This window comes from Equus przewalskii, chromosome 6 (genome assembly GCF_037783145.1).
Source record: "Equus przewalskii isolate Varuska chromosome 6, EquPr2, whole genome shotgun sequence".
Lineage (NCBI taxonomy): Eukaryota > Metazoa > Chordata > Mammalia > Perissodactyla > Equidae > Equus > Equus przewalskii.
This window is the reverse complement of record NC_091836.1, coordinates 66,375,709-66,392,638: the sequence shown is the minus strand read 5'-3', so window position 1 is coordinate 66,392,638 and position 16,930 is coordinate 66,375,709. Positions and strand designations below refer to the sequence as shown.

General features: G+C 50.0%; 1 protein-coding gene across 2 annotated transcripts in view; it reads right to left on the bottom strand.

Moving 5' to 3' along the window:
- Nucleotides 1–971: 971 nt before the first annotated feature.
- GAB2 (GRB2 associated binding protein 2) overlaps nucleotides 972–16,930 on the bottom strand; it is a 181,410-nt gene continuing 165,451 nt past the window's right edge. For both annotated transcript variants that reach the window (XM_070625776.1, XM_070625777.1), the window contains 7 exons: nucleotides 12,222–12,814; nucleotides 10,840–10,934; nucleotides 9,446–9,710; nucleotides 8,060–8,150; nucleotides 7,647–7,749; nucleotides 6,002–6,127; nucleotides 972–5,124 (listed from right to left, as the gene is read on the bottom strand). In XM_070625776.1, coding sequence (XP_070481877.1) covers nucleotides 4,981–5,124; nucleotides 6,002–6,127; nucleotides 7,647–7,749; nucleotides 8,060–8,150; nucleotides 9,446–9,710; nucleotides 10,840–10,934; nucleotides 12,222–12,814 — 1,417 coding nt within the window. In that variant the 3' untranslated portion in view covers nucleotides 972–4,980. The remainder of the gene's footprint in view (nucleotides 5,125–6,001; nucleotides 6,128–7,646; nucleotides 7,750–8,059; nucleotides 8,151–9,445; nucleotides 9,711–10,839; nucleotides 10,935–12,221; nucleotides 12,815–16,930) is intronic.

Sequence of the window (16,930 nt, the reverse complement as noted above, 5' to 3'; positions counted from 1 at the left end):
CAGTATCTAGGGGGGTTTTCAGATCCCAAGAACTCTGGAATGCCCAGAAATAGCCACTGCTGATACACATTCCTCATTCCTTCCTTCCGAGAACCTGGGGGTAGGGGTGGCCTTTCCTGGGCTGGACTTGGGCACAGACCAGGAGGCAGGCTGGGACACTTCCCTCAGGTGTCATCCCATTCTTGGAGCTGGACGGGCACACAGGGGCCCCTTTCCACCAACCCCGTCCACCCGCTTTGGAAGAACAAATAAGGTGTGGAGGCAGGCGGTGACAGTGGTGTGGCCAGGGGCTGCCTGCCTGTGCTAAAGGTGGAGGAGTTGAGTTTTAGCCCAAACGTCATAGACCCTTGACATGTCAGACCTTAGGGACCAGCGAAAGTGGGCCGATAGTCTGTCAGAGACCAAGTCACGCTCTACAGTCCCAGTCCAGTACACCTTCTGAGATGAACTGACAGATGTTACTGCAATTCCCATGCTACACATCTGGAATACAGATTCCAAGGTAAGGAGGAGTCACTCCTGCTCCCAGCCAAGAAAAGTATCCAGTGATTTTCTATTAAGATGAAAGTGGAGTAGACTGGCACATTGCCTTCTGGGACCATGAGAGAGATGATTTTCTTGTCAAGAATGTGTTTATGGGGCTGGCCCGGTGGTGCAGCAGTTAAGTTCGTACGTTCCGCTTCTGTGGCCCGGGGTTTGCTTGGTCGGATCCCGGGTGCGGACATGGCACTGCTTGGCAAAAGCCATGCTGTGGTAGGCGTCCCACATATAAAGTAGAGGAAGAGGGGCACGGATGTTAGCTCAGGGCCAGTCTTCCTCAGCAAAAAGAGGAGGACTGGCAGTAGTTAGCTCAGGGCCAATCTTAAAAAAAAGTGTTTAAGCCTACACATGGACAGCCCCCAGGCTGGGATTCGAATTTGTGGCTTCCACCCCCAGCTGCTTCTGATGAGGCAGACTCCAACAGTCTTCTCTGGTTGCTTCTAATGGACTTTATTATTGTCCTGCTCCAACACCACAGTAAAAAGGGACCTGTAAGCTCCAGGCCTGTACCATGTGTCACCACAGCAAAAACAGGACCCAGTTGAACATGTTCCCCCCCCACCCCAGACCTACTCACAGGATAAATACGTGTTACAAATTTTTTTTTTTTAAAGAAAACAGAATAAATTAATAACTTAAGTGATTAGGCACCAACAGTGATTTGAAAAATTAAATGTCAATTTTAAATGGTAACAGGGCAAGAACCTAGGACTGGGCTTCTCCTAGCCCAGTTTTGCTTCCCGACAAATAGCGACAGTTCTGTGCGAAATGATTCTAAATTTCAAGACACATGTAACCAACAAACACACAAGAACACACACCACCAAATATCACATGACAGCCTGAATCTCCAGTGGAGCCCCTCCGCAGGCAGCCTGCCGTGGCCCAGGCCCCAAGAGCTTGGTGAGTCCCAGAAGGATGGCCCCTGAAGGAGAGGGCTTTGGCGCTCACGTGATCAGCCTCGCTTCCCCCACATTTTGCAGATGAAGGCCCAGAGAGGGGAAGGAAGGGCTGATTTCTCTCCTGTCCTGTTCTTAGCGAGCTCTGTCAGAGGGGTGTGGGTTGGGGGAGGGCTGGTTGGCCATGGCTTGGGGCTGAGGCCTCAGCCCCATGGCAGGTCAAGAGGCCAAAGGGCAGACTGGAGTTGAGCCCATGCTTCAATCAGTTCAGAACGGTTGTGCTTCTGTCCTAGGAATGGGGCATCTTTGAATGGTTTCAAAGGTAGAAGTTACCAAAATCAATCTAGGGAGGGGACTGGGTTAACTGGCTAATGCTCTTGGTGCTGCCTGTCAGCCACGGAAGGGGCCTCAGGGACCGTCTAATCTAACCACCCATTTCACAGACGGGCAAACCAAGGTCCGAAGGAGACATCGTCTCCCTGTAGCACTCAGTCCTTTTCTCCTTGTTCCTGCTCTACTTTCCAGGTGGAGCTGGAATAGGAAGCGGGCTCCTTTGGGGAGCCCCAGGTAGGATGAGTTCTGGTGTGAGCCGTGCTGGCTGAGAAGACGTCCCCATTCCGGGGTCTCAGTCCTAGCCAGGCTACCAGGAGAGGTGGACTCTGACCCACTGAGAGGCCAAAGGACCAGTGTTGTACACTGAGCTGACAGGTGTGTACGAAACCCCTAGTAGTTTGGGGGCTTGTGAGCCAGTCTCCGCGGTCAACAGGCCAGTTTCCTCTCCTCTTGTACTTCTTCCATCTCTGCTCTTACCTCCACCCTAAGGGTTTGGGAGTCACAGGAACCAAGAGCTGGAAGGAAGCCTTAGATTTGGACACCTCAGTCTCTGATGACTCTAACCGGTTTCATTCACATCATGGTGCACACAGAAAATGCTGACATTATTGGGGCACCCTGGGGCCAAGAAGGAGGCTGCTGGGGCTGGGAACACGAAAAGCTCTGCCATAGAGACCCTTTGTAGAAGGCCTTAAAGGGACAAAGTCAGGCCTGGGCAGAGTGAACCAGCAGACCCCGCCCAGTGTCAGCCACTGCCACGATTACCGCCTCACTTGTGGGACACTGAGGCAGGGCCCCACTGCTCCCAAGGGGCTGGACGCATGCTCCCAAAGGTCTTTGGTTCCCAAAGTGCAAGGCTTTCCAAGTCTCTTCTTCCTCCTTCCTCCACTGCCCCTCGGCCCTGCCCTCCTTCCCTGTAAAAATCTGACCCGTCTTCCTCTAAGTCCTATCTCAGGTATCCCCCCCCTTTTCCTAAAGCCCCCCTCCCTATCTGCACCCCTCTCCATCCCTGCCCCTGCACCAACCTCCCGGAGAAGTGGCCTCGCTTCCTCTGCAGGCCATCGGCATTTTAAGTCTCTCTCACGGCCATTACCAACATCTTGTGCCCTCGTGTTTTCTCATCAATTGTGACCTTCTCAAGTGCAGGGACCAAGTCTGATTAATTCCTGTGTCCTCAGTGCCTAGTCTAGATAGAGCCTGGCCACAGCAGCCATTAATAAACGCTTGTTGAGTTGATTTGAACTAATACTAGGAGGAGAGCGGCATTTCTCCCAGGATGGGACTTCTTAGAGACTAGTCAGGCCATTGGGCAGGTGAGATGTGCATTTGTGTGTGTGCACGTGTGCTCACAGGAGCTGAAAGGTGAGCAGTAGACACCTCCATTACACATGGTGGGAAGTCATTTTTTTTGAGGAAGAAAGTCTATTCACCCCAGGGTAGGATGAAACATCTGGTCTGCCCAGTTGCCTCTGAAACTCTTGAAAATTTGGCCAAGAACTGTCAACATAAAAGCTTCAGATCCTCCCTCCCTGGCTTAGGAGAAAGAGCCTGGGCCGCTGCCCTGCCTCTGTCCCTGGCAGGGCTGGGGGAGGGCGATGCTGATCTGATAGCCTTTCAAACCGTGAGAGGGGAGGCCTGGCCTCTCCTGTCCCTGTAGCCAGGTTGGAGTCCAGTGAGGCACCTGGGATGCAAGGGAGCAACAGACGGTGAGAAGAGCTGGGAAAAGACTCTGGGCCTGATACCGGGCACAAAGCCCAGCCAAACCACAGTAGCTGCCGGCCCTTCTCACGTGTCCTCTAGCTCCGTTCTGCCCTGCTCTCCCCGTTGCACTGCTTTACCCCGCCATCCACCAGTCCTATCATGAACTGTCCATCCAGTTCGTGTCATGTCACCATGCACACCACTCTCCTGACATGATGCACCACTTCTTCACTTTCTGCTCCACCCTGCATCTCCATGGCACTGCCTCGGGACCTCCACCAGGTTCTCTGGATGTATTTCCCCACTTGCTACACTGTCCCCCCACGGCCTTCACCCCGCCTCTCATCCCATCAGTTACCTCTGCGCCTCCCCATCTTGTAGAAACTCCCTATGCACCGTTGCCACTGCAGTGTCCGTGCACTGCCCTGGGCCTCTGCCCAGCCCGTTCCTGTCCCAGCGTTGCCCCTCGGTCCCTGCCTCACCTCCAGTCCACCCCACACTCCCTCCCTCCCACATCCTGCACCCTGCATTGCTTTCCCACCAGCCTCCCCTCACCGTGCTGGCACTCAGACCGCACGCTGCATCGCCCAGCACAGTCCAGCCCTCTCCAGTGCGGCACTCAGGCGGGTGGGGACTTGGGGAAGAGACTGCATGCTGTTGCAGAGCAGCAGTGGGCTTGCAGCTCCACAGTTTCAAGGGCCCGACCCCGCAGCGTCCTTGTCACCCCATCTCCTGGGCTCTGAGCCCTGCTTCTCCTTGTTCTTGGTTGCCCATGATCCTCAGTTTCCCTTCCTTTTGTCCTCATCCTTCTGCCTCTCCCACCCTGGTAACAGCTGCACTGCCACTTAGCCTGAGTGGGGGACCCTGCAGGTATCAACTGCCCTTCTGCATCTAGGGACCTAATTCCTTTATCCCTCAAGACCACCTCTAACCTTCCTTCTTGACTCCTCCCTCTTTTGGTGGCCTTGCCTCTCCCTTGCCAAGACAGACAGGGATGAAGAAGTCCAAGTCCACTTTGGTCTGCTGGTCCTTGGCTCCCTGGGTCAGTGAGGCAACTTGGCTTCTTCCGAGACTGAAGGAGAGGTAGCCCAGGAGCGGGAGGGAAGAGGGCTGAGGGCTGTGACCGAGTGTGAGGTGTGGAATCTGGCTCAGAGCCCCAGCCCCTCCCTCCAAACATCTGGTAGATATTCAGGTCTAAAGGGCAGGAAGAGGCTGAAGGAGGCTTTTTGGCAATAGCTCTAACTAAGGTGGGTAGAGGCATGGCCATTACTGATAAAAATCAAAGGTGGGCCCCGAGTGGGCAGAGGAAGTGCCTCAATCAGGCCCTCACCCCCCAGGGGAAGGGTTCAGGGTCCCTGATGTCAAGTGCTTTGAAGGCCAGAGTGGCAGAGTGGAGGGGGGTGGGTGGGATGGGGCAACAGGAGAGGAGACAGGGGAGACAGACGGGGAGGAGCCGGCTCTGGAGACGCTGCCTCCTGGCCCCTCTGGGTGCCGGGCGGCCCCTGAGTCACAGCTTGGCACCCTTAGAAGGCTCTGAGGACTGCCGCACATCTGTCCACTCCTGCATGGTGTTCTGCAGGGCCTGGGTCTTCTCCTTGTCCACTTGAACGTAGTCCACCTTCTCATCCGAAGTGACGGAGGATGTGGATGGCTGAGGGACAGAGTGGGAAAGGAGAGGTGGCCGTGAGTCGTCAGTGAGGTAAGGGGCAGGCAGGTGGGCTCTTCCTGAGCTGTCTGACGGCGAGTGGAGGTGGGCCTCTGCCCGGCACTCTGACCGGCCTCAGGAGCCTGTCTTCTTTTTCTGAAACTGGCCTTCAGAGTCTGAACTCCAAACGGCATCCTGCCTCCTGTTTGATGCTACAGCCCCACCAGCCCTCCTGATTTCCCAGCTCCTAGGAGGACTTAGGCCCTTCCTTGGCCTAGTGGATGGGTCCAGGCCTTCATCTCTGCCTCCATCCACCTCCCTGTGGCCACGCATCCAGGGCAAGGACTTTGCTGGGTGCCAACAAGCACCAGCCAGAGGGCTTTGTGTGTGACCCTCGGTGAGCACTCACAGCTGCCCTGTGAGGGGAACTGCGCTGAGGTGGAGCTCCCCACTCCGCTGTCTGGACTGGGAGCTAAGTGTGCTTCCCTCAGAGGGCTCTCCTAGGCCTGGAAGTCCCTTTGGAAGGCCACTGTACCCATGGCGGGGCCCTGGGACCCAGACAGACAGTGAGTGCTCCTCAAAGAAGAGTTCGGGACCAGGGCACAGGATCCCTGAGCCTTGGATCTGTCACTGATTCACTGTGTAACCTCGAGCAGATTGTGTCTCAGTGTGCATTCGTTTGCCCACCTGCACAAGGGGGATGGACTGGCTGAGGAGGTCCCGTGAACCGAGGGTGTCTGTGCACCGAGAGAGAGGAAAGAGCCCTCTAAGACCCCGACTAAAGCATGGTCGAGTCATGAGAGGCCGAGTGCTGTGCTCAGTGTTGAGCCCCTGGCATCCCTCCCCCAGGGCCCTGAGAGCGCTGACTCCCCACCCCAGGCACCTTGCGGTGGGGGCTTGGGGAGCTCGGCTGGAAGTCCAGGGCCAGATAATCGACGCTGCCGGTGCTCTTCTTTGGGGCTGGGCTGTTGGTGCCGCTGGGAATGGGAGATGCAGACACGGGGTTTTGCTGTCATAAAGAAGGAAGAAACTTAGTAAGTTCAGGAAACAGACTAAGCTGGAAGAACACAGCTCTGGGAGCAAGAGCTGCGAGCTCACGGAGTGCTGCTCTGAGTCGCGCTGCCCTAGGGACTCCACCTTCTCACTTAAACCCTCGACAATCCTGTGACGTCGGTATTACTACTATTCTTACTTTTAAAAACAAAGATAAAACTGTGGTTGAGAAGTCAAGTGACTTGCCTACAGTTGTATAGCTGGTGAGCAGGAATGGGAGCCAGGTCTGTTTTCTGACTCCCAGACCTGTGCTCACGCCACCGTACCACGCTGCCTCGCTTCTAGGGCATCAGGCCAAACCTCCTCCACGGTCTCCCGGACAGACCCAGCCTTCACTTGCTGGTCCCTAAGAAGGGAGCACGTTTCCTTTATGTGCTGGATGTTGGAAAGTCATCTTCTCTTGCACCAGATCTGCATCTCTGAAACTCCCACCCGTGGCCTAAAAAGGAGCCACACCGAGCAGCCTGCTCCCTCCGGCCCCAGTACCTCAGCGATCTGAACAGAGCTGCCTCCTCCCCAGGCTCCAGTCCCTTCAGCAGCTCTTCTAAGGACACGCTCTAGGGTCCTGTCTCCATCTGGGAACCAAGACCAACTTGTCTTGGATTTTCCTGAAGTCTTATACTCAATGAGAAAGGCCATAGCCCTATGTCCTGTTTTTAGGCTGTGTTACTGGTTGGTTGATTCATTCTTTCATTATTTATGGAGTGCCTCCCAGCTACTGGGCAGCTATTCTCTTTTCAATGAAAATCTCGGGGAAGCAACTTACCACGCGCTGCCTGTTTGTAGCTCTACTGTGGCCTTCCCCACAGTGAGTCCTGTGCAGGTGTGTTCCCCTGCCACTGAGTAGATACTCAGTAAATGCTTACACTCACATACGTGCCCATGCTCATGGGAACAACAGGATAAGGAAATGAAGAGAAGACCTTTTACTTTTCAAAGATTTTAACAGGACAGAGAAGGAAGTTACCTTCGAAGAGTGCTCTATTCATTCTTCTCAAACACCTGTCTAAGCAGTTGGCCTGCCAGACTTCTGGGGCTCCCTCCTGCCCACAGGAAAAGCCCAGACTTCCCAAGACAGCATTCTGGGTCCTTCAAGGTCTGCTTTAGTCCAACCTCACCCCTGCCCACCTCATCTTCAGCCATAGCTAAACGACGATGATTCTCCCCCATGCCCCTCCTCTGCACAGCCACCTCCACCTTTGCCTGGCAAGATCGCCCATCCTTCGGGTGCATCCCTGCAGCACTGCCTCTCCAGGGGCACTGACCATGCCACCTGTGTCACAGTCGTGAGAGAGACAGGCCTTCTCTGCCCCTTAAGACCGTGGCCTCCTGGCGGGCGGGGACCATGCCTTCCTTGCCTCTGACAATCACCCCAGCAGCAAACTAAATCACAAATAACATAGGAACCCCTGGGCTGAGGTGAGTTAGCCAAGCCGGGAAGTGGGGAACTGAGAAGTGGGTCCCAGGGGCCTCACCATAGGGACATAGTTCTCTTCGCTGTCTCCCGAGTCCGTGCTGGTGATGCTCTGCGTGGAGATGGGGCGGCAGTACTGGGAGGAGCTGGAGTTGAAGGTGTGGCTGTTGTGAGAGAGACAGAGTAAGCCCTCAGGAAGTTTTCAGCCTCCAGCTGGGTCCCTGACCCTCACACCCCCAGACCCTCCACCCTCAGAGCTTCACACTCCGTTATCAGTTTAAGATCTGATACAGAGCAGGTACAATTAGTCCCCCTTTATGGATGAGGAAATCAAGCCCAGAGAGATCAAGAGATGTGCTCAGCTACAGCATTAGCATCAGGATGCAGCTTTCCTGACTCACAGGCCATGACCACTTCACTCGCCAGCCCTAACGGCCCTGTTCCAAGCTCCTGCTTCCACAGACAGAAACTCACATGGCCCGAGACCAAGATTTGGTGACAGGTGACTTGAAGGGGAGCTCATCAATGACGGTGTTGTTTCTCAGGTCAAGTGGTGTTGGCTTTGCTGGAGCAGGAACAGAAAGTCAAGTAATCAGCCAATGCTAATGCCACACATACATACACTTACATATACCACACAAATATATTTATAAATGCCTTCGTATTCATCCCAGTGTTACTACATAGGGAAACTGAGGCTCAGCAAGGTTCTATAATCCTTGCCCACATTGACTGGCCTTGAAGGCATGTCTTCAGAGTCCACATTATATCTTCTTTGCACTGTATCTATGGCAATCATATTTTCAGAATCCAAAACGTGGGGGGACAGTGTATGACGACAGACTGTTCTCCCCAGATCTGTGACTGTATATAAAAACAAGAGATGATATTTGAAATGGAGAAGGCCACCGTGACGGCTCCCGGCTGCTCCTGGTCCAGGGCTGGGGAACCTAGAGCAGAGGAAGGTGAATGCCACGAGGCCCTGAAGGCTTCAATCCAAATGCTAAGACTTTAATTTCCTGCTGGCCAGAACAAGGAGGGCTTCTCTCCGCCCCATTACATACTTCTCCCTGTGAATCCCTGCCACTGATCCAAGGCCCACAGTGGGGTTGAGGCAGACGTGGAGCCTGAAGTACAGCACTTCTTCCCGGTCTAAATGCAGGGGGCATAGATCTAACTTCACTCAACACCCACTGTGTGCCACAGTCAACGCCCTACGTGCTTTCCCTCTGAGCAAAACTGGGAGGCAGGAATTACTATCCCCATTTCACAGATAAGAAAACTGAGGCTCAGAGAATTTAAATGATTTACCCAAAGTCACACACCCAGGAAGTGCTGGATAAGGATTCCACCCACATCTATGTGGTTTGAAAGCTCAAGCCTTTCCATTACAGTATAGCACATCTTTTAATTGACCACTTTGTCGTTTCTGCACTGCCCCGCCCCAGATCTAACACTAATCCCTCAACACTGAACAGCATTTTATACGTGCCTACAGTTTATACATGCTACAGGCCCATCTGTGTTTCACAGACAAAGAAACAAGGCTCACAGGCACAGAGTGCTCTGTCTACAGTCACATGTTGGCAGGCGGCAAGCTGGAACCCAAGTCCGACGTGTCCTTTGGATTCCTGCACTCCTGCCCATCCAGGCTGCTCCAGCAGCCAGTCTCCAGGGTGCCAGATCATTAGGATGGATTTGGAGTGTTTGTGTATGTGTGTGTGCGCGAGTTTGGGGTGGTTTAGGTCCCAGAGGCCACCACTTCCTTGCAAGAAAAGTTCAGGATCCACCTGATCCCTAAATGAATGCAAATAGTCCCTGGACATTGTCCAGAGATGGGACAGGGGAAAGTGGACTTACCTTTCCGGTCAGGTTTGAGGTTGCGGTTGACAGGGGGTGGCTGGATCTCACTTGCTCGGCTGGGGCCTCGGTGCACAGGAAGGGCGGTAGAGGGGTAGCCAAGCGGGTCGAAGTGATGGGGACCTGGGCTCATGGGGATGTAGACACTCTGGGCATTATCACTTGCTCGCTCCATGGCCAGGAGGGTGGAGGAACCTGGATTCATGGGCACATAGTTGTCTTCGGAATTGGTGCTATCCGATCGGCCCACAACTGTTTTCCCTGGCTAGGAAGGAGAGTGAAAGAAATACAGCTGTCATTGGCAAGAAGAAACAAGAAAGGTGGGAGAATTTGTATACAGGGTAAGAAAAGTCACGACTGAGTTAGCTGTGCTGTGAAGCTAAAAGGCCGACCCTGGGAAAACCAAGTAAGAAGGTAGAGTGGGAGACAGGGGAAAATGAGGTCTGTGGGTCCCTTCTAGCTTCCATGATCCCTTGGGACCCACTTATGATTTGTGATAAATCTTTAGCATGAAACATCCTTGGCGGCTGGTCCATGAGGCCTTCTGGATACCTGACCAAGGCAGGGGGTAGCACAAGCCATGGACTGCATAGGTTTGGTTGGGGATCTGCCCTTCTACCTCAAGTCCAGACTCACCACTGGCACGTCAGCATTTCAGGCCCTGAGCAGGGCGAGGAGCATATTAGAAGCTTTGGCTCTACCGAGCAGGTGACGTCTGGGGCCAGCTGTGCTTCCCCAGTTCAGCTTTTAGTGTGATCCCCACACTGCAGTCAGAGCTGCCATAGAGTTGTACGATGCAGCAACCCTGGCGAGAGCCTTCCTTCAACTCCTGCCCTGTCTGTCCCGATGTACAACTAGGCTGCTTCTGCCTTGATTACCTAATTTCAGTCTTTCCAGTGGGCCTGAAGCCAGACCTTAGTCTGCTCAGCTGGGGCCTGACACCTTGCAGAACTGTGGTCAGCCCCCTGCAGGGCAGCCTGGGATCCTGCGCTCAAACCATTAATCTGCCATGGAGCCTGACTCTCAGCACCACCCTTGCCCGTAGTCTCACACCGCAGCACTCTCCTCCAGGTGAGACCTCATGGATAAGGATGCTGCCTTAGGTCCACCGTCCCAGAGCCGGGGTCCTCTGCATTCTAGACCTCTCCTGCTTACCCACAGGGCTGGTGAGCCTTGGAGTCTAGTGTACCTAAGTACACTCATTTCTTCCAGACTAGGATACCTGTACCTTACTTTCCAAAAAACTCAACCCAGGGTTCTAAAGTAAGACAAGAAGCTAGGCAGGGTCCTAAAATGGAGATGCCATCATTCTTCGGGGCTGTGCCTTTATTTCCACGGGATGTGAACTTAACCCCCTGAGCTGGCCTGATGGCCCCTGGCTAAGCCCCACTCACCAGGAAAGAACCGACTGCATCACTCATGGACTCGGCAGATCGGCCTGCACTCTCTCCACCACGCTGGGGGTACTCGTAGGACTCACAGGAAGATGCTACGACAGAGGAAGGAAGATCCATGTGCACTCAGTTGATCCACGTGTTGACACTTCCCTAAATCCTCACCGATGCTGCTCAGGGGCTTACTGACACACCGGAAGATAGGACTCTCAACCCCAAGGGATAGGGTATTACTTCTGTCATGTCGCACCTCTGTTCAAAAGCTCCTCCCGGGCTTCTGGATCCAGCTCTGGTGTTAGCATCGGCATCATATCCCTCCTTGACCACTTCTGCCCTCATTTATGCGCCCCTCCTTCAACTCCTGTAGCCCTTACCACCTGTCCCACTCATTCTAGCCATCATTTACACAAATACTACAGTAATAATGATACTGGACGAATATATACATGTTGGTTTTATTTCCCCAACTAGATGTGAGCTCTCTGAAGGGCAGAGACATATTTTATATATGTTTGCATCATTTCAGTTCCAAAGCACAGGGTGATTGATAGAACAGTTGATGGACTAAAAAATCACAAAGAGTACTAAGCCAAGAGTCAGGACCCTGAGGTCCAAGTCCCATCTCTGCCACTGACTGACTTTGCAGCCATGAATAAATCTCTTAACTACCATGGGCCTCATGTGAAATGGAGACAATGAAGCCCCACCAAACTCTCAGGGTCATTACATGGCTTAAATAATAGGACAGATAAGGACAGGCTGCACCTGCTATAAAGCAACATGCAAAATGAAAGGCATTAGTGTTATTGTACTTTTTCATCAAATAGAGGAGGGTATATGCAGGGCTGGAATACTCTCAATGGAAAATAAGTGGCAATAGAATTTATATACTTCAGATTGAAGTTTATACTTTAACCAAAGAGATTCAAGCGTGGCTTAGAAAATATTTTGTAGATCTAATTTTGTTTGAATAGTCTGTTAGTCCACAGAGGTTTGGCTCCAGTTTGCACTAGTCCTCTAAATTTATTCTTGAAATCTTTGGTTTGATTTATAAATGAATAAAATACTATCATTTGGACTTCTAAAACCATAATACATTGTATTGTGGTTAACCAAGAACGCTCTACCTCCCTTAGTAGAACAGTAACGTCTCTCCAGCAGAGGCTGCTACGCTCTTGCCACTGTGTGTGTCCACTAATAGCCTCAAGTGCTGGAGAACCAACCAGTAGGGGGTCTGGGTGGAAAATGCCTGGACGCGTGAATATCAGTGACCTGGGTGGGCCGTGAGTCTCCTCAGCATGCATGACTAAGGACTAGCAAACCACTGAGAAGCCCTGTGCTACCTCTGTTTCCCCGGGGTCTCGGCTGGAGCTTCTACTGACCTCGGTGAAGTCGGCTGTTGTCCATTGCAGGGAGGGTATTGCGCCTGGGGATGGTGGCGGCGGCCGAGACTGATCTGCCACTTTCACTGATTGGAGGTCTCTGCTGAGGGCTGCCCCATCGAGGTGTTTCTGCCTGACTTGGCTTGGGGGGCCGGGGTGGGGGAGCTATGGCTGAGTCCCCAGGAGTGGCCACGGCCATGGCATTGTGGTTCTTGTCCAGTGTGAATGTCCTAGGGATCTGGTAAGCTGAGAGTGGGGTGGCTGGAACATCCATATTATCTACCAGGAGGTCCCCAAACTCCCGGCACAGGGTGTTGCTGGGCGTCTTGAAGGTGTACACATCCTCGTTATCCGTCTCAGAGCCTGTGAGGCTGCCCTTGGTGTGGCCATGGGAGGCCAGGCTCCGGGGCAGGTCGTAGGTACTGTCTCTGAATTCTGTATTGTGCCGGCTCGGCTTGGGGAGGCTATAGAAGCCGTGGACTTGACCACTGACCCCGTTGACACAGTGTCCATTGCCCTGGGCAAGTTTCTGTACGGCTGTGTCGCTCCTCATGAGAAACGAGGCCCTGGTGCCCTGAGAGAAGCTGGCACTCCTAACAGAGAGAAAGGAAGGAAGGGGCAGAGGGGTTAGAGGAGGCCAGGACTGCCTGCCCAGGGAGGCAGGTTGGCATGTTCAAAGCCCGTGCAGCTAGCTGGTGTGGAAAAAACACAGGATGAGGAGGCAGACAGGCCTGAAGTTTATTTCAGTTTACTAGCTGTGTGACCTTAGGCAAGACACTTTCTCTTTCTAAGCTTCATGTTATGCATCTGCAAAAATGGTGATTAAAAACATACTTGCAAGGTTGTTCAGAAATTAGGTTCTAGTATATCTCGTATACATATGTTCAGTCATTGTCAGCCTTTATCTCTCCTCCACCTCCAAGTGGCAGTGATGAGCAAGGTTGGCCTCACCTCCTCCAAAAGATACCAACAAGCCAGTTATACCCCCACCTGTTCACTGTTTTGAGAACCACAGAATATATACATTTGAACACAAAGGCTGAGAGATAGTGGAAAGACTCAAGAGTCTTGGTTTTCCCATTGTAAAATAAGTCAGCAAATGGGTGTTGATGTTGTAAGTTGTAAAGAACTATTCAAATGTAAGCCATAGATTTTCTACCATGTATTATAGTTTGTTGAGAGGCATTTAGAGGAAGAAATCTCTCTTTCCAGAAGTCTAAATATCTATAGGAAAAAGGGCTTCCTGTTGGGGATCTATATTCAGGATAGAAAGAGTTTAATTTGTTTAATTTTTAAAAATTTTTATTTATTTTGAGGAAGATTAGCCCTGAGCTAACTGCTGCCAATCCTCCTCTTTTTGCTGAGGAAGACTGGCCCTGAGCTAACATCCGTACCCATCTTCTTCTACTTTATATGTGGGATGCCTACCACAGCATGGTGTGCCAAGCGGTGCCATGTCTGCACCTGGGATGGAACCGGTGAACCATGGGGCACCAAAGCGGAAGGTGAGCACTTAACCGCTGCGCCACTGGGCCAGCCCCTATTTTTTTCAAATTTAGGTTCTTGGGAAATAAGGCAAGATTGAGCAGTAAAAGAGCTGGGAGGGAAGGGATCTGTGTTAGGTTCCAGCACTGCTAATGATATGCTCTGTGAGCTTCACCAAGCCCCCCTACAAGGTGTGACCTAGTGGGTCTCACTGATTTTTAAGGGCCCAACTGGCTCTGAAGCTCCATAAGCCTTTGGCTTTATAAGCATGGTTTTCAAACTGGACTCTGTTCTTTGTAGGTACCTTGGGAAATGGAGGATGAGGTTCTGAGCAAGTCGGGATCCAGGTCTGCTTTCCTCTCTCTTACATTATGATTCTTTTTTTATTTTATTTTATTTTATTTTTATTGAGTTAATGATAGGTTACAATCTTGTGAAATTTCAGTTGTACATTAATGTTTGTCATTTGTGTTGTAGGTGCACCACTTCACCCTTTGTGCCCACCCCCCACCCCACCTTTCCCCTGGTATCCACTAAACTGTTCTTAGTCCATAATTTTAAATTCCTCATATGAGTGGAGACATACACAGATTATCCTTCTCTAGCTGGCTTATTTCACTTAACATAATTCCCTCAAGGTCCATCCATGTTATTGCAAATGGAATGATTTTGTTCTGTTTTGCAGCTGAGTAGTATTCCATTGTATATATGTACCACATCTTCTTTATCCATTCGTCTGTTGATGGGCACTTAGGTTGCTTCCATGTCTTGGCTATTGAAAATAATGCTGCAATGAACATTGGGGTGCATAGGACTTTTGGGATTGCTGACTTCAAGCTCTTTGGATAAATTCCCAGTAGTGGGATGGCTGGATCGTATGGTAGTTCTATTTTTAATTTTTTGAGGAATCTCCATACTGTTTTCCATAGTGGCTGCACCAGTTTGCATTCCCACCAGCAGTGTATGAGGGTTCCTTTTTCTCCACAACCTCTCCAACATTTGTTACTATTAGTTTTAGATATTTTTGTCATTCTAATGGGTGTAAGGTGATATCTTAGTGTAGTTTTGATTTGCATTTCCCTGATGATCATCGATGATGAGCATCTTTTCATGTGCCTATTGGCCATCCGTATATCTTCTTTGGAGAAATGTCTGTTCATGTCTCCTGCCCGTTTTTTGATCAGGTTGTTTGATTTTTTGTTGTTGAGTTGTGAGAGTTCTTTATCTATTACGGATATTAAGCCTTTGTCAGATATATGACTTGCAAATATTTTTTTTCCCAGTTAGTGGGTTGTTTTTTTGTTTCAATCCTGTTTTCGTTTGCCTTGAAGAAGCTCTTTAGTCTGATGAAGTCCCATTTGTTTATTCTTTCTATTGTTTCCCTTCTCTGAGAAGGCATGGTGTCCAATAAGATCCTTTTAATACTGATGTCAAAGAGTGTACTGCCTACGTTTTCTTCCAGAAGCCTTATGGTTTCAGGTCTCACCTTTAGGTCTTTGATCCATTTTGAGTTTATTTTGGTGAATGGTGAAAAAGAATGGTCAATTTTCATTCTTTTACAGGTGGCTTTCCAGTTTTCCCAGCACCATTTGTTGAAAAGACTTTCTTTTCTCCATTGTATGCCCTCAGCTCCTTTGTCAAAGATAAGCTGTCCATAGATGTGTGGTTTTATTTCTGGGCTTTCAATTCTGTTCCATTGATCTGTGCACCTGTTTTTGTACCAGTACCATGCTGTTTTGATTACTGTAGCTTTGTAGTATGTTTTGAAGTCAGGGATTGTGATGCCTCCCATTTTGTTCTTTTTTCTCAGGATTGCTTTAGAAATTCGGGGTCTTTTGTTGCCCCATATGAATTTTAGGATTCTTTGTTCTAATTCTGTAAAGAATGTCATTGGGATTCTGATTGGGATGGCATTGAATCTGTAGATTGCTTTAGGTAGAACGGACATTTTAACTATGTTTATTCTTCCAATCCAGTACATGGAATGTCTTTCCATCTCCTTATGTCATCATCCAATTCTCTCAGAAAGGCCTTGTAATTTTCATCATATAGGTCCTTCACTTCCTTAGTTAAATTTACCCCAAGGTATTTTATTCTTTTTGTTGCGATTGTGAATGGTATTGTGTTCTTCAGTTCTTTTTCTGTTAGTTCGTTATTAGAGTATAGAAATGCTACTGATTTATGCAAATTGATTTTGTACCCTGCAACTTTGCTGTAGTTGTTGATTACTTCTAAGAGTTTTCCAATGGATTCTTTGGGGTTTTCTATATATAAGATCATGTCGTCTGCAAACAGCGAGAGTTTCACTTCTTCCCTCCCTATTTGGATTCCTTTTATTCCTTTTTCTTGCCTGATTGCTCTGGCCAGGACCTCCAGTACTATGTTAAATAAGAGTGGTGATAGAGGGCATCCTTGTCTTGTTCCTGTTTTCAGGGGGATGGCGTTCAGTTTTTGCCCATTGAGTATGATGTTGGCTATGGGTTTGTCATATACGGCCTTTATTATGTTGAGGTAGTTTCCTTCTATGCCCATTTTGTTCAGAGTTTTTATCATAAATGGCTGTTGGATCTTGTCAAATGCCTTCTCTGCATCTATTGAGATGATCATGTGGTTTTTATTCCTTAGTTTGTTGATGTGGTGTATCACGTTGATTGATTTGTGGATGTTGAACCATCCCTGTGTCCCTGGTATGAATCCCACCTGATCCTGATGTATGATCCTTTTGATGAATTGCTGAATTCTAGTTGCAGAAATTTTGTTTAGAATTTTTGCATCTACATTCATCAGTGATATTTCGTGGTGTCCTTGTCAGGTTTTGATATCAGCGTGATGTCGGCCTCATAGAATGTGTTAGGAAGTGTTCCATCTTCCCTAATTTTTCGGAATAGCTTGAAAAGGATAGGTATTAAATCCTCTCTGAAAGTTTGGTAGAATTCCCCAGGAAAGCCATCTGGTCCTGGGGTTTTGTTCTTTGGGATGTTTTTGATTGCTGTTTCAATCTTTTTCCTTGTGATTGGTCTGTTCAAATTGTCTGCCTCTTCTTGAGTGAGCTTTGGGAGATTGTAGGAGTCCAAGAATTTATCCATTTCCTCTAGGTTATCCATTCTGTTGGCATATAGTTTTTTGTAGTATTCTCTTATAATCCATTGTATTTCTGCAGAGTCTGTTGTTATTTCTCCTCTTTCATTTCTGATTTTGTTTATTTGAGCTTTCTCCCTTTTTTT